The sequence below is a fragment of the Macrosteles quadrilineatus genome, unplaced genomic scaffold, assembly GCF_028750875.1.
Source record: "Macrosteles quadrilineatus isolate MER2022 unplaced genomic scaffold, UCM_ALF_1.0 Scaffold_5__1_contigs__length_97177068, whole genome shotgun sequence".
Classification (NCBI taxonomy): domain Eukaryota; kingdom Metazoa; phylum Arthropoda; class Insecta; order Hemiptera; family Cicadellidae; genus Macrosteles; species Macrosteles quadrilineatus.
In genome coordinates this window covers 13,702,651-13,726,299 of record NW_026542598.1, presented here as the reverse complement: position 1 = coordinate 13,726,299, position 23,649 = coordinate 13,702,651, and the positions used below count along the sequence as shown (strand labels likewise).

Genomic DNA, 23,649 nt, shown 5'->3' with positions numbered 1-23,649 from the left:
AAGAGAGTGCAAAAATAATCCCTTGCTTTTATAAATTGGCCCCGTGAATATTCTTATGTAAAATCCAATTACTCTTTGTTTCAGTTGGAGTATGCTATAGCCTCTATCAATGGAGGTGGCTTGGACAACGCCAGTGGCACATTCTCCATAGACAGCCATTCTGGTGTGTTAACCACTCGTCTGCAGTTAGACAGAGAGCGAACAGAGGTAGGTCAAGTGACTGATTTTAAGGAGTTTTACAAAAATTATGTTCTCTTATCAAGGATTTTGGCCTGTATGAAGAAAAAACTACTGTGGCAAAAAAAATAATGTAACTCTAGGCTATACACAATTATTGTTAGAATGGCTATTTGGTGAAAATTTGTGTTTTGTGTGTCAGAATTTTTTATTCCGACCCCTAGTTATTTCTGTAGAGCAAAGTGCTAGTATTCAAACTCAAACTCTTTGTTTGTCACAATATTTTTCTTTTTGTTCTAACACAGCTTGTGGAATCTGTGGCAAGTCAAAAACTTAGAAATTAAAACTAGATTACCTATTTATATTTTTGTGTGCGTAAGTATAAATATGTTTCCTATTGAAGTTACTTACAAAATCAAACCTTTTCTGGCGTAGAACTTTTTTTTACCAAGAATATATAATAACTTGTCAGTAATAAACTAGGTGTAAGTATCGTAAAGGAGGTTTACTATTTATACAATCTGTAACAACAACAAAAAATTACATTCTGCAATGTCATTGGTTCACAGGTGTACACGTTAGTAGTGACTGCTACAGACCAAGCGCTGCCAGTGAGTGATCGCAAGTCATCCAGTGTGACTGTGGTGATCAGAGTACAGGATGACAATGACAACTACCCACAGTTCTCTGAGAGGACCTACTCAGTGTCCGTACCTGAGGATACTCCTTGGACGCAGAGTCCCGTCATAGCCACAGTCAAGTGAGTTCAACACAATACACTGTTCCTAGTGTTAGCGTTTCAATCTGTAGGTTCCTGGTTGAATTAGTTTTTTAAAACCCTTAAACTTATACATTTTTTCTCATGATAAAACACACCAACAGTCTATTATTCATATTCAACCCTTCATCTGGGGCGGATCCACTTAGGTGTTTTTAATACACATGCTCACATGATCAGTCCTATTAATTTGAGACGCTGGTATCCAGTATTAATACAGGCAATTACATACCCTTAGTTGTTAAAATGTAAAAGACCTTACTCTTTTAGAATTATTTAATGTGTCCATCCATACCACTATTTTTAAGTCAGCACAAGTACCTGCTCCTGACCAAACCAATCCTCTATTCTTAAAATTGTTACCCAAACAACCTTGAAAAACCCAAATTTTAAAACACCGACCCAAAAAGGGTAAAATATAAAAAATAACTGACTCTTATGTTCAGAGCGACAGACGCAGATGAGGGACAGAATGCTGCCATCCGTTACGCCATCATCGGAGGCAATACTCAAGGCCAGTTCTCCATAGACAGTCAGTCAGGGGAGGTGAGCCTCATGAAGCCTCTGGACTACGAGGCCAATCGGAGTTTCCGCATCAACATTCGAGCTCAAGGTACTTATAGTCTTATTCTTTTGTAATAATAGAAGATACATTAATATTAAATTTTTAGGTGTCAAAAAAGCAGCTGCAACAATGCTGTTTGTAAATGATAAATTATTACTTATTCAAATTCAATATTTTGTTCATTTTGGCAATTCCGATCAATACTAAACATAAAAGAAAAGGACCAGAAAAGGATAGTACAGGGTAGGGAAACGGTCACACTGTTGACTTGTGACTTAACCAACCAAGGGTGCTGTGTTTCTTGTGTTACCAGCATATGATCAAACAGTTTTAAATGTTTTTTTTTTGTGATATTCAATGATACTTTCTCTGAATGTCTGACAAACAGAAGGATTTATGATTAGGTATCTCATGACCTAAAGACATGTTCAAATTATGGTAACACTCATTATACAACTGTTGTCGCTTTGGTCTAGAACAATGATTCCCAACCTTTTATGGGGCATCTCCCCCTTGTGGAAGATCACACCTGTCTCCCCCTTCTCTTAGTACTGAATACCTTCATTTAATTTTAAGTCACGTTCCGTTATATAAATAATAGAGTACCTATGTTATTCTGTTAAATGATTTATTACTATTTACAACAAATAATTAACCAATACAGATGTGTCTAGAATTCTTCATCTCATAAGTTGGAGCTCAACCATAAACATTAGGTTTCTTCTGCAACTCTTTTACTCTCACACCCGTGCATATTTTATGAAGGTAATTTCCTTCCGCAAGGAAGGTTTTTCCGCATAACTATATAAAAATCGAGTTTATTTGTTTGTAAAACACTACCGTGTATCCGCAAAAGTAAAGATTCTACCCTACAGTTGAGTTTTATTATTTTCTGTCACCCAACACAAATGTATCGTAAACGTTTAAAGAAGGATGTTTAAACAGTCCTGTTTAAGGAACATGTCGGCCTTAGTCAGTAACAAGACTACAAGATCACACCACTCATCGTACACTCATCTCCATTCATACTTGGCTTAAAATACCTGCCTTCATATAGTTCCCATTTCAGAAAAAATTAGGCCTATTGAAGTATTAAGATTAAGTTTACTATCAATTAATTGTAAAATGAGGAGGATAGCAGCTAGCGTACCTTGAAGAAGTGTAAGCCATAGAACATGCAGAAGACACACTGAACACACAATATTTCGTCCCCTGAGGGATAGCATTTAGGCTACCAAAATATTTTCATTCCATTTTTGTAAACTCTATCCCCTTACCTACACTTGACAATTACCCCAAGGGGACGAAATATTGTGGTCAGTGTCTCTTCTGTATGTTCTATAGCCTACCTAAACTTCTTCAAGGTAAACTAGCTGCTATCACCCTTCTTATACAATTCAAAATCCTGGCCTAGAGCCTTTCCTTAAAAAAAACCAAGTTTACAGTCAGAAATGTGTTTGCTTTTTTAATTCAGACGGAGGCAGTCCAGGCAAGTCCAACACCACTTTACTCCTGGTCAATGTGAAGGATGTCAACGACAATGCTCCTCGCTTCTACACATCCCTCTTTCAAGAAGCTGTTTCCGAGAGTGTCCCTGTCGGCTACAGCATTGTGCGGGTAGGTGTAACGCTGCAGCATTCACAAAATATAAGGTCACATGTCATCTGCAGGTTGAAGACTAATAATATTTTTTTAGTACTATTACAATATATTTTAAAGGAAAGAAAAGTCGCTGATGAGGCTTTTTTTAAAGGAATAGAGGTTAGTTAGCTTACTGAAAAAAGTTAGAGTGTAGTGACTAATATATACACAATAAAATGTCACAAAATGTGCACTGATATTTCCTCCTTAGGGGTAAGGGACTTTTTCAGAGGATAGATTGAAAAGAAATGTTAATTGAAGTTCCAAAACCGGATTTAGTGTTATTGGTGTTTTGTAATAATTTGTTAGATGAGAACATTCAAGTAAGAAGAAAAGGGGTGTAGGCCTAAATAAGTTAATAAAAGTGTTTTTATATAAACATCAAACATATAAAAAATGTATGACTATCTGCATTTTTTATGAAAAATGAAATAAAAAGCTCAAAAATTGCATAAGAGTGTGTGATAAGTATTAAGTGTTTACGTTACGTCATGTCGTAAAGGTACAAGCGTATGACGCAGACGAAGGCCAGAATGCAGAGTTGACGTACAGTGTGAGTGGTCGTGACTGGGAGGGGGTCAGCACCAGCGACTTGCCTATCACTGTGGACAACAAGACTGGCTGGATACACACTACACGAGCCCTGGACAGGGAGACACACGCCAAGTTTCAGTTGCAGGTTGGTGGATATTAGTAATCTACAGTAAAACTGGTTACTGAAGTAAATTACTTAACTCGTACTGTAATACTGTAAAATATTTAAATATGACCAATAACAAAAACTGGCAATTAAAACTCTATGTAGTAATTATAACTCAACCATTGATGATCAAGTAATGAAAAATACTGCATCATAATACTAATTTGAAATTGTATTGCAAAGCTTTGTTGGACAAATCAGAACTAAAAATTATGTTTAAGAAATTTAGTGAATTCATGTTTGAGACATCAACAAATTTCAACCTCTGTAAATCACCAATTTAGGTAGCGTCAGTAAGTAGGTGATAAAAAAGTGGCCCCTGAGTTTTGAATGGAATTTTATACACAATCAACACTCAAAATACTCTCATCCTGCCAACTGGAACTTGGACGTTTGAAATTTTTAAGTAATCAGAATCCTAATAGTAATTTTTCAGCCTGTAAAGCTGTTAATATTTCTAAATTGCTAAAGACTGTAGATTCTTTTTAGTTAAATTTTAAGTTTAAACCAATATTTTTTTGCATGAAATTAAAATAAATGATACAAATAATAACTGCTATAAAGGTATTAACCCTAATTGGCAAAGTCCCTAAATAAGTCTGTCTTCCAAACACTATGAGCAACACAGTTTTAAACATTTTGCGTTGTAGGTATTAGCAACAGATGGAGGATCGCCATCCAAAACTGCAACAGCCAGTGTGGTGATCACGGTGCAAGATGTGAACGATAATGACCCGGTGTTCAGCCCCAAACAGTACGAGGCTGTAGTAGCAGAAGACAACCCTCCTGGCACTCCTGTCACCAGTGTCACGGCTACTGACACTGATGAGAACCCCAGGTAAGTCAACATTACACACGGTCTATAGGTCTGCGGGTCGGGAGGTTTGGTTTGGTTCAGGATGGAAATCATTTTCAGGCCAAACTCGGTTGAATCATTTATGTTACAGGTGTGCGAGTGGCACAATATTTGATCAGGATCAGAGTGAAGATTTTTATTCTTGCGATCGCAGTGATTATCAAAGATGTACCATTTAAAATTGATCATTTCCTGCAATCGCTGAGACAATAATGATTTAGCCGTGACCACGGAGATGTCAATTATTTCTTTGTTGTCATAACTTTAAATTGGTCAAAATAAATAAGAACACTTAAACTAAGGAAAGCTAAGGACGCTAGAGAACACCATTTTAACGATCGGCTTTTCGTGATTCATATAGTATACTCTGTCACCTTCTTTCAGAGTCATTGTCTACGTTGGGGGGAGTTTTTTTCATTCTTTTTTCAATCCCATTGCAGTATACGGGTGTGGTCTTTGTTATACTTTGGTGGCTCAGTTTTTTCACACACTTATTACTTATTATTTATTATTTAGTAATAAGTAAAATCCTCTGCTGTAAAATATCTGTGATTTCGAAAGATGTTGATTTCACTTTGACCAGGGAAGATGTTCACGATTTCACGGCCATTGTGGGTGATAATGTATAATAATATTGTATTAACAGATTGTAGTATCACAAATAATGTTTTTGAAAATCAGTGTTGGGAAGTAGCGCGCTACAAGTAGCGACGCTACAGTAGCGCGCTACTTTTTTTGTAGCAATAGCTGTAGCGTCGCTACTTTTAAGATTTTGTAGCTTTAGCTGTAGCTAGCTACATTTTTAAAGTAGTTGTAGCGGAATTTTAGCTACTTTTTTCGCTACATTAACATGGTTTGAGATAGTGATTTTTACCATAACCTCAACCTTACGCGAAACAACATCTTTCAAACTGAGATTTTCAAAATAATTAAGCCTACTTTCTTGGCTTCATACAGCTGGTTGCAGCCGTTTCATTCCCTATTACAACGTTGTGTAGACATGGAGGCCATTAAATGAGTGTTATCCACATTTTTAGCTCTCATTTCCTTAATTTACTACTCTATGATTACTGTCAGATAAAATAAAATCGCTAGATGCAGACGACGTTTAAACGTTGCCGGTACCAGTGACAAGACAAGCTATTGAATGCTTGCAAGTGATTGACAGGGAAATTAGTAATCAATTTAGTTTCTTTGTTATATCAATAGTGTTTTAACTAGGGTTTTAATGGAAACCAACTCTAAACCTTAAAATAATGAGAAAGCTGGTCTATCAACCTTTGCTTCAGCTGTTGATTGTGGTTCATCGTCACAAGCCCTTCCTTGGTTAGATTACAAAGATTTTTCAAAGGTTTACTAAATGAACAAAGAGGAAATTACCTGATGAGATTTAAGATATGCCTAGACTACATGATAATTGTAACGAAAAAATCTCCACATAACATGAAACTTACATTAAAAAAATAGCATAGTTTGCTCCTGCTAACAGCTCTTGTATTGGACTATTCCTAGGCTATGCTATGGTTTAAGACGAATACCAAGTTCAATTATTAGGAATATATCTGTTTAGTCCTTGCAAGAACAAAGCTACTATAGCCAACTTGTTACATAGCCAAGTAAGCCTACATGTTATTTTTACTTTACAAATTTCAACATGTTTAAATTAAAAGCCAATTTCAGGATAAGTTGCTGAATACTGTTTTCTGTACCAACTAGGTTGAAGCACAATTTGCCCTATGCATAATGAAAATAAAGGACGATTTCTTGACATTGAAAAGTGTTATTCATAGAACAAGTTACTTATCACTATGGTTAAAAGTTATAGCAATGTCGTGTTAACATTAAAAGTTGTCACAGCGGCCCTCTGTAGTCTTCGTAGCGGTTGGGAGCAGGAAGAACGAACATTAAAACAAGCGAATAGGGATCAACTAATTTTATTAATTATCGAATAATGAATAATGACTTTACATAACTACAAACACGATGATACAAGAAAATACAACTAACACTTTGTACTCGCGACTAACAGAATATTAAATGATTTTAACACTGAATTTAGAACGTACACGGACTCATAGAAAGAGTAAGAGAAAGAAAGGGCGCAAGACCGCGCGCGGCGGACCTTACCGTCATTCGCTACATTCCGGCGCGATCTAAAGCTTCAGCATCGCCCAAGCGGAAGCGTCAGCGTGGTCACATGACCATCGTCAGCCAATCAGCGCACGCTGAGCGCTCAGCCCATAATTCAACGCGTGGACAGTTGCTTGACAGGTGCTGCAGCCAAACGATTACAACTGTCATTAATGAAACTAACTGAAGCGAGGAACCGAGTCTAGAAGTGTAACATTGTTTATCGCGGCACACGTGCATGCAGATTCAGCACATTCCAAGGCATATCCGGCCAGGCCACGACGTCTGGTTAGGATTATTGTAGGGTTACAAAGTAATGAAATGAATTGGAATATGAGTTTTAAGGTTCACTTGGAGACTTATGTGAAGTTAAATAAAATTCAATGTTGCTAAATACGGTTGACACATCAACCTAGCAAATATTCGGTGATAGCCAGCGGGCCAGGTTTAGGGAGTAAGGCCAATCAGCTTAAGCTCAAAGTTAACAAATTACAACCAAATGAGGCAAATATGCCAGGCCGTCACACTCCCCCCACCTCAAGTTCATGCCGTCCTCGGCATGCAGTCTGCCCTTCCAACTGGGCCCTCTGCCGCAGCTTCAATCTATTGAAGTACATTATACAAATTCTGTCGACGTAGCTTTCTCTGTCTCCAAGTTATGCCAAGATTTGGAAAGGTTTTTGGAAGGTATCTGTCATGTGGCTTGGGCGGATTTAAATTTTATCTATTCCCAAAAATTTAAAAACCCCCCTCGAATTTTGATAATACGTCTCTTACTCTTTCCTTCGAATACAATAACAAAAGTTACTATACAATTTTCCAACACATTACGATTAATGGTCCTTCCGAATTTACAAAGATTACTTAAGTAAATTACTACATAAAAACTTAACTACATGGCCCACTCGACCATCAATCAGAACAATAACGATAACCAAAAAAAAACGCTTACTACACTCAATACGAAACAAGACACCCGGATCGATTACCGTATTGAACAAAAAGAATTCACAGTTAAAATTTACAAGATACAACAACTTAAAAGGTAATATAACTTAGTAAAGCTTAACCCCTCATACTAAACTTAAACAAAAAAAAACATTTCACGCATACTCATTATGACTCGTTAAATTATGTCCCGACATTAAACAACCTAACGCCTAATAATCCCCAACGGTGATACAACATGTATCCCTAACACTTAACATACACTTAACATGTATCCTTAACAAACATTTACCCGCAGCACACAGCATCAGTAGGTAAATCGAATTGAATTAACGCCTCAATTCACAAACAAAAACTAATAAAAGGAAACTTACGGTTGCCACTTTCTGTGCAAAACTTCCATATCAATTTAGTTCCCACCGAAATTAACATTCCCAACAATTTACATAATACAACAATACAATAAATTGAAAATCATTGTTAACACATCAGTCACACCGTCATACATACAACCAAAGGGAACTTAACCACTATATATGCCAACGGTCCGGCTGAGGTACTACTATTCCTGACTAACATATTACAACAATTGGTCCCCTAAATTAATTTATCATGGAGAAGCAAAACTTTTGGTAGCAATTAATCTTGCGCTTCCGCCATATACCTAGCTAGACACATTCTCCAGTACCTCAGTCGACGTTTGAGTGGGAGGTCTGGTACGGTATCCTTGCGGAGGGGGTTCCGGACAGTTCCCCTCAGCAAGTAGTTTCACTTATCTTAAGCTTAGTAATCACAATAAAAGAAGATTTTCTATGCAAGTCGCACTAGGTGGCCACAAGAGAGGAGCACGGCCGTTGCACCTCCCTCCGTACACCCGGCTCGACTTGGTGTTGGTTCTTGCCCAACATCTCAACATCTAGGTCTTTGTCTATTTGTTTATTTATTTATCTTATTTTTTCCAACAAAACAAAACACCTTTACCAGCCTCCACCTTGGACAAAACAACTTACAGCTGAAAACTCTAAACAATGAAACAAAAGAAATACAATACAACACAAAAATTACGACAGAATAAAACTAACACAAGAGAATAAAACATTAAAATAAAGTTAGCAACCCATGGGTACCCATTAAATAAGGAAGACAAGTCCACACTGCCTCTCCGAAGACAATAGTGTTCAGTAGTGCACGTAATGTTCGAGTTTTGTCGATGAACCGGGTACCGCATTTACACAACGTTCCGCTCTCGGAAGAGGTATTGTTCTTTAGTTATTCCAGAGCTTCCAACCGCGTTGTCAAAATATGACGTTTCAACGCACAACACCGTTCTACGTGTCCAGCACTGCGTGTCTTGGTTACTACTAGTGTTCCGAGTACTCACTTCTATTATGTGGCCACCACGTCTTTCGAGATATCATGGGGTTACCGGTTAGAGTGCCGTAACCCGCCGTCTCCAGGGCTGCAGTCCCTCTGTCACAATCAGGCCTTGGAGTTGTCACTAACTCCACATCAGGGTCGTTTGCATCTCCCCTCTCCGAGAACGTCTCAGGCACCCTGGCGAGTCTCGCAGTCCTACGGAGCAGAGAGCCTCGGCACCAGGTGGCAAGTACGTCTCGACACCTATAACAGGTGCACAACAGCATCAGGGCTACTAACACACAAGTCCCTATCCTTGCTAACAAGTACATCACAACCACGACAAGGGAAGCTCTTCGTTCCACCCCCCTTTACAGCTCAAGCGCAGCTGGTAGCGGCTAACAGGTTATGTCAGGCAGGCGTACGCAGGCGCGAGCAACAGTCAAAATGAAATTCTCACCAGGGGAAGCTCTCTTACCACTCTCCCCTACAGCTCAAGTACTACTGGTAGCTGCTAGCAAGTTAGGCTAGGCAGACGTACGCAGGTACGAGCAAAAACACTCTCACACTCACAGCGCTAAACACATTAGCCTCAGGGGACGCTCTCTTATCACTCCCCTCCACGCTCAAGTACAACTGGTAGCTGCTAGCAAGTTAGGCTAGGCAAGCGTACGCAGGTACGAGCAAAAACACTCTTACACCCGGGTTACAGGGGGACCACCGGCAGAAAGATTTCTCGCAAAAATAAAAAAACACCATCCTAACCAGGACTCTCAGGGTCCCACACGAGTTAATTGCTGCCAAATGAACAGGCCTAACTCGACAGTACAAATTTGCAGAGTCTTTAATTAATGGAGCTCATGCTTACTTTGTGACTTCGACTTAATAAACGGTCCCCTACCCAAAAAAAAAAACACAACACTTTCACGACACCTGGACCTAGTCCACAGGGAATTTAGCATGTTGCCGTGCCTAATGTAATACAGCGCGGCAAGCAAGGCAATCCCAAACATGGTCAAACACCTAAGGCTCAGACCAAACCTCCACCTCGCTGACCACTCACCATTGAATGATGCCCATATCCGAATGGGGCATGCTTCCAATGCACAAAATTTCCAGGCCAAGAGTCAATCCACTGACCCACGGTCAGCCAAAACTACACCAGAAATATACTGGATATACTTCCTTTCAAAACAAAATTTTCCTAACCGCTTCATCATTTTTCACATTTTCGAAATAATTTTCCCCCGCAAGTTACATTTTTCATATACTTTTACAACAAGGCTAAAGCGAGCATAATTTGACAACCCCAACTCAGTTCAGGGCCAATTACAGGTACTAATTTGGGTTATTTTACTGACTTATACACTAATCAAACCAGATCCATCACAGTGGGACAGTGTTAGCTGCTACTCCAACAGCAGGTCCGCAGCAAGGAGTCTCCATGTGTCCCAGTCAACAGGGACAGCAAGGCCTGGCTTACACTCCTATATAAAACTGTTCTGTATAACAAACAAAAAGAATTATCCAGTGCACATCTATATAAATAAAATTAGAGTTTTGTCTGTACATTGCTTAGAATAATGAACTTTTTGGTTATTTTTACATTTCATAGGTCAGAGAAACCGAATCAAACCTTATCTCAATTTCTGTCTGTCTGTCTGTCTGTCTGTCTGTCTGTCTATCTGTCATTCTCTTGGTAACGCTAAAATACGCACTTTATTACAACTACTCCTCAATAACTATAGCACTGTCCCGCCTGAAACTTATTTTCCAAATACTATACATATATGAGATGGTTTTAGACGTATTTCATCGAATATGAGACAGTTAGATATTTAACAGTAAACCCTTGAAAATCAAGTTTTTGTCGATTTTTGACGTGGAATTTCTGGAAGCCCATGTTAACCTTATGAGAAATGAAATTATTGAATCTTAACAGCTGTTTCAATTAAACAAGTTGGTTCTGTTCTGTGATGTTCAATAGCATTAAAGTTACAAGGATTACCAACAGGGTGCAGCACTAGCACTATTATTTCTTTTACATTTATGACAACAGCTAATTTGCAACCTGGAGGCGAGTGAGCGTAGCGAACGAGCTAACCTGAAGGAAAGTGAGCGCAGCGAACGAGCTCCAACATACAGGTGAGTGAGCGTAGCGAACGAACTTCAACCAGGACGTGATTGAGCCATGCAAACGAGATCAGATAGTAAAAATAAAAGTAAGCCTACCGTTATAGGATCGACCGGCAGACACAGAGGTAATTTAACCTTTTATTGATTGTCATACCGATCCGGAACAACAAAAAACAACATAAAATGAAGCTATGTATAATAGTTTGGCCAGCATATCTTAAAATATGCAAACCAACTGCTGTTCGTTATATAAGAAGGTTTCAACTGAATATTATAAGATCCCCGTGCGTAGAACGGGTACACAGCTAGTTTATATAAATAAATTTCCATATACTTATCATAACTACTAACCAATTTATCTAAATAACAAGAATTTATTCTTTTTACTAACATCAGCTTGACCGTTTATTTTTAACCACTCAAGGGTTTCCCCAATTTTTCACGACAGCTTCCTCTGGCGAGGGATTAGCCACGGCCCAGTGTGACGTCTCCCTTAGCCCATTGGAAGACTTACATACCGGAATCTACGTTTACAAAAAAAAAAAACTAGATAAGTAACATAAAAAAAACTCCAAAATCACAAGTTATCAATTAACCAATTTAAAACAAGAAAACCCGATACGGCAGCACAGTGTCAAACAACTCTCCCAACCCAGCAACCACCCCGGTTCCATCATGTGGGACCCAACGACTCGGTCCCCCGGGGACTCTAAGAAAAGAAAGAAAGGAGAACCTGCACACCCAGTGCAATGACGGATTGGAGAACCTACACCTCCACCTGGAAAAGAAAGAAGAAACTACACACCCAGGCAGGTTTATCACTCAGTTACCGCTCGGACCGCAGAATGCTGCTTAGCTGGAGGGAAGTACTTCCAAGACTCGGACAGCAAAGACTGGGAGGATGAAGTGATCGACCTAATATACGTTCAATCACTAGATGAGAGTGAAGGGCCAATAGCCGGACTGGAAAAAGAAAAGAGAAACTCCTCGCGTAAGAGAGGAAGAATGCGAATTCACCATCGCATCGCTACGCTCCTTACACCAACGCACCACCTGGACAAAGAAAGAGAACACCTCGCGTAAGAGAGGAAGAATGCGAATTCACCATCGCATCGCTACGCTCCTTACACCAACGCACCACCTGGACAAACAGTTCTCTGATCAGAACGTGGAACTCAACCAACTTCTTATGATCATGGACGAGTGTTTGAGAAAAGAAGAGAAATATGGACACGGAGAACAGACGCACCACCAAGCGCCCATGGAACCTGAGAAAAGAACAACTACGGGGAGTTCAATGAGACCCAAGTTCCACCAGAGGACAAGGGAGGTCGGGGGGTCGGGGTGAGTCGCGACACCGGCTCCAAAAAAACAAAACAAGTGTGAAGTCGCAACGGACATAAATTAGCCTGACCCAAATTAAAAATAAACGCAAGCTATATAAAAAAAAAAAAAAAAAAACCATCCACAAATTAACAAGAATTTACACAAATAAATAGCTTTAGCCCCAGTTTCACTTTCGAATATTCAGCATTCAATTCACAATCTAAAAACAAAAATAAAAATCCCTAATTAAATCCCCACCTAAGTCAGTAAAAATCCCCATTCCATAAAAAAAAATTAAATTCCCTTTATCCCACAAAAATCAAAACAAATCCCTATGGAGGGATAAAACCCGTTTCATCCCTGCCACAGTTTGAAAAATCCCAATGCTGGGAAAATCCCGATACGGGGACAAAATACCGCCAATTACAACACTTTTCCAGATACAACTTTTTACTCAGTAATTTAAAAAAAAAACAAATACAAAACGCATGACCCCATTGCCTACTCAGTCAAGGACTAAATAATGGAAACCAGGCAATCTTTCATCGGCGCATCACATAAAAACAATTAATTCTCGCTTTACCCTTCTCAGTTTTTCAAAGTAATTAACCAAAAATTTTCAAAGATTATCATTAATCCATCTTTCCCTAATCAATAGATAGTGCAGGCCTACATCAAATAATTTATTTCCCCAAATTATTTTACGATTACACAATATCACTGGTAAGATTCCAGGAAATTTTCTAAGTCCAATTATAATAAAGTACAAAATCCAGTTCTTATTTTTATAATACTTAAAGCTATCAGAACTGTCAAGTGAGTTGGGCCCTTTGACCAGATCAATGGAGTAAGCCAGTAATGCTGCCAATACATTGAGCAAAAACAAACTTTCAGTACACAACTTTTACCAATAAATTAAAAATGTTCAAACATTTTAACTCCATTAAGTCTAATTAATTTACAATCAATTCTGGTTATTAGCTCTTCCATTAACGCCCAGGCTTTACCATCCAACTCACTTTCAAGTTCAATCCACTTAACTTAACCACAGACTAAGCCTAGGTTAGTAAATTACCACTAGCCTAAATGCATGTTAGTAAGCCAATCTCAAATGTTTCACAACGATTTGTTTTTCTCCCATTTTCTCCGGCTAATTATTTACCAACAGTAGGCCTAACACCATAATATTCCATTAATGATTCATAATATTCACGTCAACAACGTAATTCCGTTTTTCAATCACTTCAACGACAAGCGGTATTTCCCCACAACGATTAAAAATAATCCCCCATTTATCCCACTCAAGCTATAAAAATTCCCTTATCCGGGATAAAATCCCGCGGATGGAACTGACAACCTGACAGCAAGCCAACCCGGCGGCCATCTTGAGCTCACACAGAACGCATCCACTTTTAATTTTACAAGTTCAAAAACATTTTAATTTCTGAAATTTTGCTTCCCATCCTCCCACAATAATTATTTCTTTATTCCCTTTCTTTCTTACTCCTTATACTAGCAGCTTTTAATAAAGTATCTATTACCAATTGTTCACCAACAACCAAACAAAATATTCCAATATGGCGTCTTCATTCACAACGCAACATACAACGCACGACAGCTCTGACAAGACAACAGCAGAGTGCAACACTGTGGGAGTGGGAGGGGGAAGAGACCCAATGCATCCTAGATCACGTGTACAATGGCGAAATAAGTTTACGAACAAAATATTCTATTTACTTCAAAATTACCTAATAAATCGAAAAATAGCTCTTTCTTCACAAAAATTTCACGAAAATGATTCTTATTTTACTTTTAATCGATTTAAACATATTTTATTCCAGAAACAGCCAAACTTTAAATTTTGAACATTATTATGAGTAAAATAATTTGATCAAGCAAATCCCTAATTTCACTTACCTACCTTTAGGTTGACATTGTCGCAGTCAACCCCACACCTGACACCAGTTGTCACAGCGGCCCTCTGTAGTCTTCGTAGCGGTTGGGAGCAGGAAGAACGAACATTAAAACAAGCGAATAGGGATCAACTAATTTTATTAATTATCGAATAATGAATAATGACTTTACATAACTACAAACACGATGATACAAGAAAATACAACTAACACTTTGTACTCGCGACTAACAGAATATTAAATGATTTTAACACTGAATTTAGAACGTACACGGACTCATAGAAAGAGTAAGAGAAAGAAAGGGCGCGAGACCGCGCGCGGCGGACCTTACCGTCATTCGCTACATTCCGGCGCGATCTAAAGCTTCAGCATCGCCCAAGCGGAAGCGTCAGCGTGGTCACATGACCATCGTCAGCCAATCAGCGCACGCTGAGCGCTCAGCCCATAATTCAACGCGTGGACAGTTGCTTGACAGGTGCTGCAGCCAAACGATTACAACTGTCATTAATGAAACTAACTGAAGCGAGGAACCGAGTCTAGAAGTGTAACATTGTTTATCGCGGCACACGTGCATGCAGATTCAGCACATTCCAAGGCATATCCGGCCAGGCCACGACGTCTGGTTAGGATTATTGTAGGGTTACAAAGTAATGAAATGAATTGGAATATGAGTTTTAAGGTTCACTTGGAGACTTATGTGAAGTTAAATAAAATTCAATATTGCTAAATACGGTTGACACATCAACCTAGCAAATATTCGGTGATAGCCAGCGGGCCAGGTTTAGGGAGTAAGGCCAATCAGCTTAAGCTCAAAGTTAACAAATTACAACCAAATGAGGCAAATATGCCAGGCCGTCACAAAGTAAAGAAAGGCAATAAACTCCAATTTCTATAGGCTAGGCTCTGTAACACAAAAAAGTATTTTTAAATAATCGTTTTACAGTTTAAGTGGTCTTAATTGTTGATATAAGACATCTATAAATGAATCTATATAAAAGAAATAAAATGAGCTTTTAAAATATAGTTTGGTTGTATGTCCTTTGAACTTAATGAAATTTACATATAAGATGCTTAAAAATAATGCAATATTTAAAAATAAGTACTAAATATGATGGGACACCCAACTGTTTGATGCTGTTGTTGTAATGTTAGGTTTATAATGTCAACAAATTAAATAAAATCTAGGAATAATTTGTTTTCCAAGTAATGTTAAATACAATACTGACATTTCTTGTTTAAATGTTTGTTCAATAAAAATGTTGTTGCAATTAATTTTACATTTACTTAATGTGCGTGGAATAAAAAGTAACGTCTTTGGGAAAGTAGCTAAAATTGTAGTTGTAGCTACATTTCATTGTAGCTGTAGTTGTAGCTAGCTACTTTTTCGGAACTGTAGCTGTAGCTGTAGCTAAGCTACTTTTTTGGAAATGTAGCAGTAGGTGTAGCTAGCTACATTTTAAAAGTAGCTTCCCCAACACTGTTGAAAATCAATACTTTACAATGCGACACGATTTTGGCACAAGACCCAAAGGCCAACATTTTTTACCTGACCCAACCCGACGGAAGTAAAAAAGTCAGGATCACAGACCCATGAAAATGTAAGATAACCACAAGCTCATCGATAATCTTGGGACAATGGTAACCTTTTTTGCCTGTTGAACCATGTACATATTGGCCTGTATACTAGAGGGCCAGGAAAATCTATCAACTGGTTTGACATTTTTACGTTTATATCTCAATGACAAAAGAAGCTTCACCTAGCTATAAACTATATCGTTGCAATAGCACTGTGCGTTTTTGTGTGTGCAGATTGCATTATGAGATCACCGGAGGCAATGTTAGAGGAAGATTTTCTCTGACAACTCAGAATGGCCGAGGACTGATCACCGTTGCTCAACCTCTAGACTACAAGCAGGAGAAACGATTCATTCTTACTGTGAGTGAATGCATTAGTAGATGAACAATTCATTTGTTTCATAGACTTCCATAAATTGCCATTACAATTTTGTTAAAGCTAACTGTTAAAGATTTTTCTGCCTCCAAATAAATCACCTCTTTCATGTAAAATCTCAGCTTTTTAAAGCTTTTAAATCCTGGACGTAGAATGGTGTTTTGTCACCCTATTATTCATATCCCATCCCAAAAATTAAAATGGGCCTTACAGTTTTGCCTTGTTTTAATGTAGATAACTGAAATTTATAGTGTTGTCCAGTTTCAAGAACTTAATTGTAAATAAATTTGAAGATAATCAATAGTTTTTCTTTAATCAAGTTTATACTGGTTTATATATTCAGGATACTTAATACTGTAATGGTTTAAATAAAATGTGATTGTTAGTACTTCTACTTGTTTATACACTATAATACTCTCTACTGTTAGTAATAAAATAAATTTAATATGCAGAAATAATCTACGTTTATCCACAAATAGACTGAAAACATAAGATTTTTCAGTATAGACAGCTGTTTTAACTGTTGTTTTGTGACTGCAGGTGCGTGCGACTGACTCTGGAGGCAGGTTTGACACGGCTACAGTCTATGTGAATGTGTCTGATGCAAACAACTTTGCCCCGGTGTTTGACAACGCTCCCTACACAGCCTCGGTGTTTGAGGACGCTCCTGTCGGGTCTACTGTTCTTATTGTAGCTGCTTCGGACGGAGATGTAGGACAGAATGCTCAGGTAACACTTGACCAATAATTGCAGGCTATGTGATGGATACAGAGGCCAATTACTTATTGGTTACTAGTTACTATACATTCAAATCAATTCCTTTTAAATGAAGGAGTATGTTTTAAGGTGAATTGGTAGCTTAGTCGGAGATTTGAATCCTTGCCAGCGATGTCAAGGGTTCACGTCTTAGTGCCTACCACTAAATTTGATCAGTTCAGTTCACTGTTGTACTGTACAGACTCACCCCTTCCTTTGCTGGATGTGTTTCTAGCACATACTCAAGGCCTATCTAGACAGCAAATGTTAGATTAAAGGCCGCCAACCTCTTGGGAAAATTAAAAGGTAAAGCAATGAGACAAAGCAGTTGAGGAGCTGTTTGCAAAGAGATAAAGCCCAACTAGCTTATAGAGTTAAAGGACTTTTACATAGACAAATAATGGTCAATAGTAATATTTTTTCCTGATTAGCTCTTGCTAAGTAAAACTTAAGCTTGTGTAAAGAGTTGCTGTAGGCCTTATTGATTAAATACCCAATTGATATCAACAGCCCAAGGTAAATCGTTAATTTCTATCTAAATATAATATTTTTACATCCAGAGTCTGTTACTTAACTCTACTGGTTAGTTATTGATAGAGATTGAATATTCCTTTGTGTCTATCCACAGATCACCTACCTGCTGTCGAGTACGGGAGATAATACAGACTTCACCATCAACTCCCAGACAGGAGCCATCACAACAACCAAGGCACTCGACCGAGAGACGCAGAGCGGCTACTTGCTGACCGTGACGGCCCGAGACAACGGTAATCCTCCCTTGAGTGATTCTACCGATGTGGAAATATCTGTTGCTGATGTCAACGACAACGTGCCCAAGTTCCTCAAGCCTGCGTATAGCGGCAGTGTGTCAGAGGACGCTTTGGTCGGAACGAGTGTCTTGCAGGTATAGTACAGTACTATGTTTTGTGGTAGTTCATTGTTATCCTACTTTCACATTTTAGACCCCTAGAGGCTCTAGCCTGAAATTGTTTACACGTTACTTCATGCTAGGTCTAGTGTGCCACGGCTTTATAAGCTTTCAGGGCAGAGCCCTAGGAGAGTATTGAAATAAAATATGACTATCTCCATTAAGCATGTGGTTATAATGGCTCTAAATCAGCTCAGTTGGTCAAGAAATTTGCACATTGACAATTCCAAAAATTCATATCTATAATATTAGTCCTTCCATCCAAGGCATTAGCTTGATCAGGAATGCACTAAAATTATCAATACGTTACTCCGTTTCCCAGACATTATTTTTGGGGGAAAAAACACGATACTTTTTAAAATTTGGAAAAAGTAACGTCAATATTTTGATGAAATAAAATAAAATTATCCTATTCACACACTACCACAACAATTTAGTATTTGACAGTTCTCATTGTGTATCACAACTTTTTGTTGCTGCTTTGTTCCAGCTGTTATCATAAATTCAAACAAAAGTTTATAGTGCTGCACCCTGTTGGTAAACCTTGTAACTTTACAATGCTACTAGCTGTACCCGCGGGCTTTGCCCCGTTTAACTTCATAAGTATTCATTTGCATGGCTCAATCACGTCCTGGTTGAAGTTCGTTTGCTACGATCACTCACCTTTAGGTTGGAGCTTGTTCGCTGCGCTCACTTGCCTTCAGGTTAGCTCCTTCGCTACGCTAACTCGCCTCCAGGTTGAAGTTGGTTCGCTACGCTCACTCACCTTTTGGTTGCAAATTAGCTGTTGTCATAAATTTAAAAAAATAATAGTGCTGCACCCTGTTGTTAATCCTTGTAACTTTAATGCTATTGAACATCATAGAACAGAACCAACTTGTTTAATTGAAACAGCTGTTAAGATTAATTAATTCCTTTTAAATATGAAAAATCATAAGGTTAACATGGGAAACTCCAGAGCCACTGGTGCGGAGTTCGAAAGCCCGATCGGAATAAAAACTACTTAGTTTTCCTATTTAATGCCCAAAGAATCGGTGTATCGAATTTCAGCCTCCTAGGTAAATGGGAAGTGGGAGAATTAATTAGTGATGAGTGAGTGAGTGAGTGAATGAGTCAGTGAGGGCTTTGCCTTTTATAAGTATAGATACCAACATATTCTGGGTGCATTGATACACACATCTTTTCTCTAAATTCAACACCTCTTTTTTGTTATGTATATTTCTTTTCAGTAACATATCTTTTGTGTTGTCTTGACCTTTTTCTTTGGTTTTCATCTTAACTTTTTCTACTAATTTCTAATTTGTTCAATTTCTCTCTAGCGCTAGATTTGTGCCTGTTTTCCTTCATCCATTCTTTTTACCCTCATACACCCTCCTTTTAGAAGAGGTAATAGTTTTTTACTTATAAATCTTCTCAGAATGGATTCATTGCATTTGAGAACAAAAGAACTAATTTATCTGAAAACAAAAGTAAATATTGATCAAAATAATTGTTTGAACCTATGATTTTAAAAAGTAGAGACAGTCTAATAAACACTGTGTTGTTCCATAGGTGACTGCAGTGGACGACGACACAGGATTGAATGGGCGAGTACGATATGCACTGGGAGGATCCGGCAGTGTGGAGGCATTTGTAATCGATCCAATCAGTGGAGTCATCCGCACAGCTAAGACACTGGACAGAGAAAGCATTGCACAGTACGAGCTAGAGGTGCTGGCTATAGACCGGGGCACTCCCCAGCTGTCAGGCTCTGTAAGTGTGATGCTCAAACCTAGACATTTAGAATCTCAAATCCAAGTCCAATTTTTATGAAGATGAATCAACTTTAAAATGAAAATCAATCTGAACTAGTATTTACTTAATTTACAATCAAATTTAATATTTTTTTCCAAAAACTGCATGGAAATGACCACATTGCCATACCTGTCTGTGAACAGTACTCAAAACAGTTAATTTACGCTCTAGAGCAGGAATAACCATTCCTGCTTGCTTAATCAGCTGATTTCATAGTTGGCGTTTCTACACCAACCACAGCCGGTGATCCGGTATGTTTAACAACTGGTAAGCAAATAACATAAAGCAAACATAACCTAAATGACTTTTTGTATACTCCTCCGTAATATGAATCGTCAAATTAATAGAAATACCCGAATGCCATAGGTAACAATTTAGCATATGCATTTGCAACATTATGATAATTTCATTCTATAGTTTGGATAGAAATGATTTTGTACTAGTTGCTGTACCTGCGCAAGCAAGGGAGAGGACACTGAAGAGAAAAATTTGATCTGTAATGCTGTTGTATAAAGTAGTTGCACATCCGTCTTTGGTTTCAGAGACGAAATTCAATTGGACCTCTTAGTTTTAAAATATATATTTCATTATAGCTAGGCTAACTTATAAGGCTATCCAGTATAAATTATGGGGTCCAGATGCATTTATGAAAATACCGTACTCTTACGATTTAATTTTTAAATTATACGCTTACTTAAAAATTTATTTTAATTAAAAACTTAGGCCTACATATAAAGTCACGCTTAAAACCACTAGATAGGTCCACGAATATGCCAAATGTAGTAGCCTATTGTTTCTATTTCTATTAACCAATCCAAAAACTGATTCTAAAAATGAAACAGCTTGAGTGAGATAATATTTAAAACTATCCCTAGTGTTATCAAGTAACTCTGGTAGCTGATTTGATATTATGTGGCAGGTGATGGTGACTATTCGTCTGGAGGATGTCAATGACTCTCCGCCAGCTTTTGAGAGTGACAAGCTGACATTATACATTGCAGAGAACTCTCCTGTCGGCTCCACTGTGGGCGAACTCTACGCCAAGGATCCTGACGAGGGACAGAATGCTTTTGTCCAGTATTCCATCATTGGTATGTCAGCATTGCAATAGCTATCCTTACTGACAACAATGATGGATTAGCCTTTGGGTTGTCTGGATGAAGATTTTTGTTAGCTGAGTTGCTGTTGTAACAGTTGCGGTATAAATCAGCTACAGCTGTTTAGCGCTTTCATCGAACAAAACATTTTAACACGTTCGATGCGGCCCAACAATGGCAGGCGTAGCCTTAGGTGCGGCACAGCGTTGAACGGACCCGATTGACAGGCGATTGGCTTTCAAATTTCGGTCTGACGAATAAAAAGTCACGTGTGGTGATATACTGCATTACGATGAGAGTTTACGTAGTTCGTTAAAACACCCACAGATAGCAGCAATGCTTGGAACGTAGGCGGTCCGATTGTATTGCTAATTGGGGGGGAAAAGCCGGGACAACAAGTGGATTTCTAAGCTTGCCAAATGGGGATATCACTGAGAATACCAACCTACACCACAAGAAAAAACAAGTCGCACACTACACGCTAACGTGGTATAGGTCTGCCTTCAACTATCGCTTGGCTCGCATTGAGCAACAGAATAACATATTGATGCACTGCAGTGTGGGTCCGTACTGACCCGGCTGCGTGGAGGGTTACGATCGCCGTGGGTCAGTACTGACACACCTGCAGTGAACTTGTTAACCGTTTGCAGTTTGTACATCCTGGAATGTCTAACACATGAAGGTTGACACACCAAGGAGTGGAGGATTTGTAATTGTCTCTAATTGTTGACATTAAAAAGAATTAGAGGCTACTGATAATGTATAAGCGTTTCTTGTTTTTAAGTTCAAACCTGTAACTTACTGAAAGCATAAAATACCTGCAATAATAATTGCACACCTAGACTAACTTTCTTCCATTAAGTATTTAGCCTTATATCCCTAGACTCATAATAGTCATGAATTATGTACGTGTATGTATGGATGTGTATGTATGTTTTGGTTTGCTATTTCTTATTTCCAGTTCATTTTATTTTGGGTTATGTTAAAAAAACGTCAAACAAGGATATTTGCATTTGCCGAATTTAACTAAAGTCTGCACAGCCAATCAAAATCAAGCTGTTATTCTTCTCTCCTGGTTTAACCCTAAATCGGCAGCTTAAACGGCCTCACCCTGAGGTTTACCTTGAACCTAGAAACCGAGAAATTATTTTGGGAAAAGTGAATCTGAGGTTAAACTAGAGTTAAAACCACAAACAAAGTTAAACTAGATTTGGGGAAAGCGGCCCTAAGCCAGTCAAAGCGTCTCAACTGTATGATGTTCTTAGCTTACAGTGTTACTTAGCCTATATTGTGTGTGTGTGTGGGCAGGTGGAGAGGACTCTGACAGCTTCTCGCTGGTGCGACGACCAGGCTCCGACAAGGCTGAACTCCTCACAATGGTAGAACTGGACTACGAAAGTCCTCGGAAACGGTAACATATAGTGTAGAACTATTGATCCTCAATACTAATTTGGATTTTACTTAGTAAGTTTGTAAAAATGGTTTAAAGAAGGATATGCAAAATTTTTGTATAATAGGTTAGGAATATTTTTACACTTTTTTTAGCACTGTAGTGCTAGCAATTGTAGAAACTACAGAGTGTTTTATAATATTTGGTGATGCCAAAACAATTTTTCTTCAGTAGTTTCAAGTTAGTACTAATCTCACAATGTTCATTCCGCGTAGTATAACATGTTATCATTGTGTCTAGGTTTGTACTGGTAGTCAGAGCAGCTTCACCACCACTCCGGAGTGATGTCAATGTTGAAATACTAGTAACTGACGTCAATGACAACGCGCCTCGACTCAAGGACTTTCAGGTGCGTACTTTTTCATCATTTAAAAAGTTATATTCCTTTTCTTTCAAATGTATTTGATCCCTTTATATTTTAAACATTTGTAAAATGTTGATTCTAATGTTTACAGATAATCTTTAACAATTTCCGAGATTGTTTCCCCGCTGGTCCCTTTGGGAGGATTCCTGCTGTAGATGACGACGTTTCCGACAAGGTTTGTAGTTTCATACATCCGTAGTAATGCATAATATGTAATAAGTTTGACTGTTAAGTTTCTTAAAAAAAATTTAAATTAATGAGTAAAATTAATTTTTTTTAACAATTATGCTTGATAAAATATATTTGTCTGCATTATTTAGCCCGTATAAATGATGTTAAGTACTAGCAAGCTATATTTATGTTATTCTAATGTAACCATTCTGTTGCTGCAGCTGTTGTATCGCATCTTGTCAGGCAACAACGCCAACCTAGTGTCACTGAATGACTCCACGGGACAACTGAGTCTCTCGCCCCAACTCAACACTAATGTACCCAAACTGGCCAGCATGGAGGTGTCTGTCTCAGGTAGGTGTCCGTTATAGTCAGAGGGGTTGGGTTCCAAAGTTTTGATAACATTTCTGGAAGAATATATCCTGATTTTCAAGTGGGATTAAATTTAACTATGATTCCAACTGTCATCGATTTTGAAGCGGACACGGATGATGTCTCCTTGATCGCAGGTTTCCTCAAATTTGTTGTGATCTTAGCTGTAGACCTACTCAGTTTTGTTTGCGCTATCACGGAAGATGTTCACATATGTCCTGCTATCAAGTGAAAAATTCA

The 23,649-nt window shown here is 38.3% G+C and overlaps 1 protein-coding gene across 1 annotated transcript in view; it reads left to right on the top strand.

Moving 5' to 3' along the window:
• LOC128995436 (protocadherin-like wing polarity protein stan) overlaps positions 1 to 23,649 on the top strand; it is a 74,298-nt gene that overhangs the window by 11,444 nt on the left and 39,205 nt on the right. The window contains exons 8-22 of the mRNA XM_054420454.1: positions 85 to 207; positions 747 to 937; positions 1,402 to 1,568; positions 2,995 to 3,137; positions 3,664 to 3,840; positions 4,512 to 4,699; positions 16,336 to 16,462; positions 17,018 to 17,206; positions 17,862 to 18,137; positions 19,713 to 19,913; positions 20,875 to 21,046; positions 22,361 to 22,463; positions 22,743 to 22,851; positions 22,958 to 23,041; positions 23,259 to 23,391. Of these exons, the coding sequence (XP_054276429.1) occupies positions 85 to 207; positions 747 to 937; positions 1,402 to 1,568; positions 2,995 to 3,137; positions 3,664 to 3,840; positions 4,512 to 4,699; positions 16,336 to 16,462; positions 17,018 to 17,206; positions 17,862 to 18,137; positions 19,713 to 19,913; positions 20,875 to 21,046; positions 22,361 to 22,463; positions 22,743 to 22,851; positions 22,958 to 23,041; positions 23,259 to 23,391 (2,383 nt within the window). The remainder of the gene's footprint in view (positions 1 to 84; positions 208 to 746; positions 938 to 1,401; positions 1,569 to 2,994; positions 3,138 to 3,663; positions 3,841 to 4,511; positions 4,700 to 16,335; positions 16,463 to 17,017; positions 17,207 to 17,861; positions 18,138 to 19,712; positions 19,914 to 20,874; positions 21,047 to 22,360; positions 22,464 to 22,742; positions 22,852 to 22,957; positions 23,042 to 23,258; positions 23,392 to 23,649) is intronic.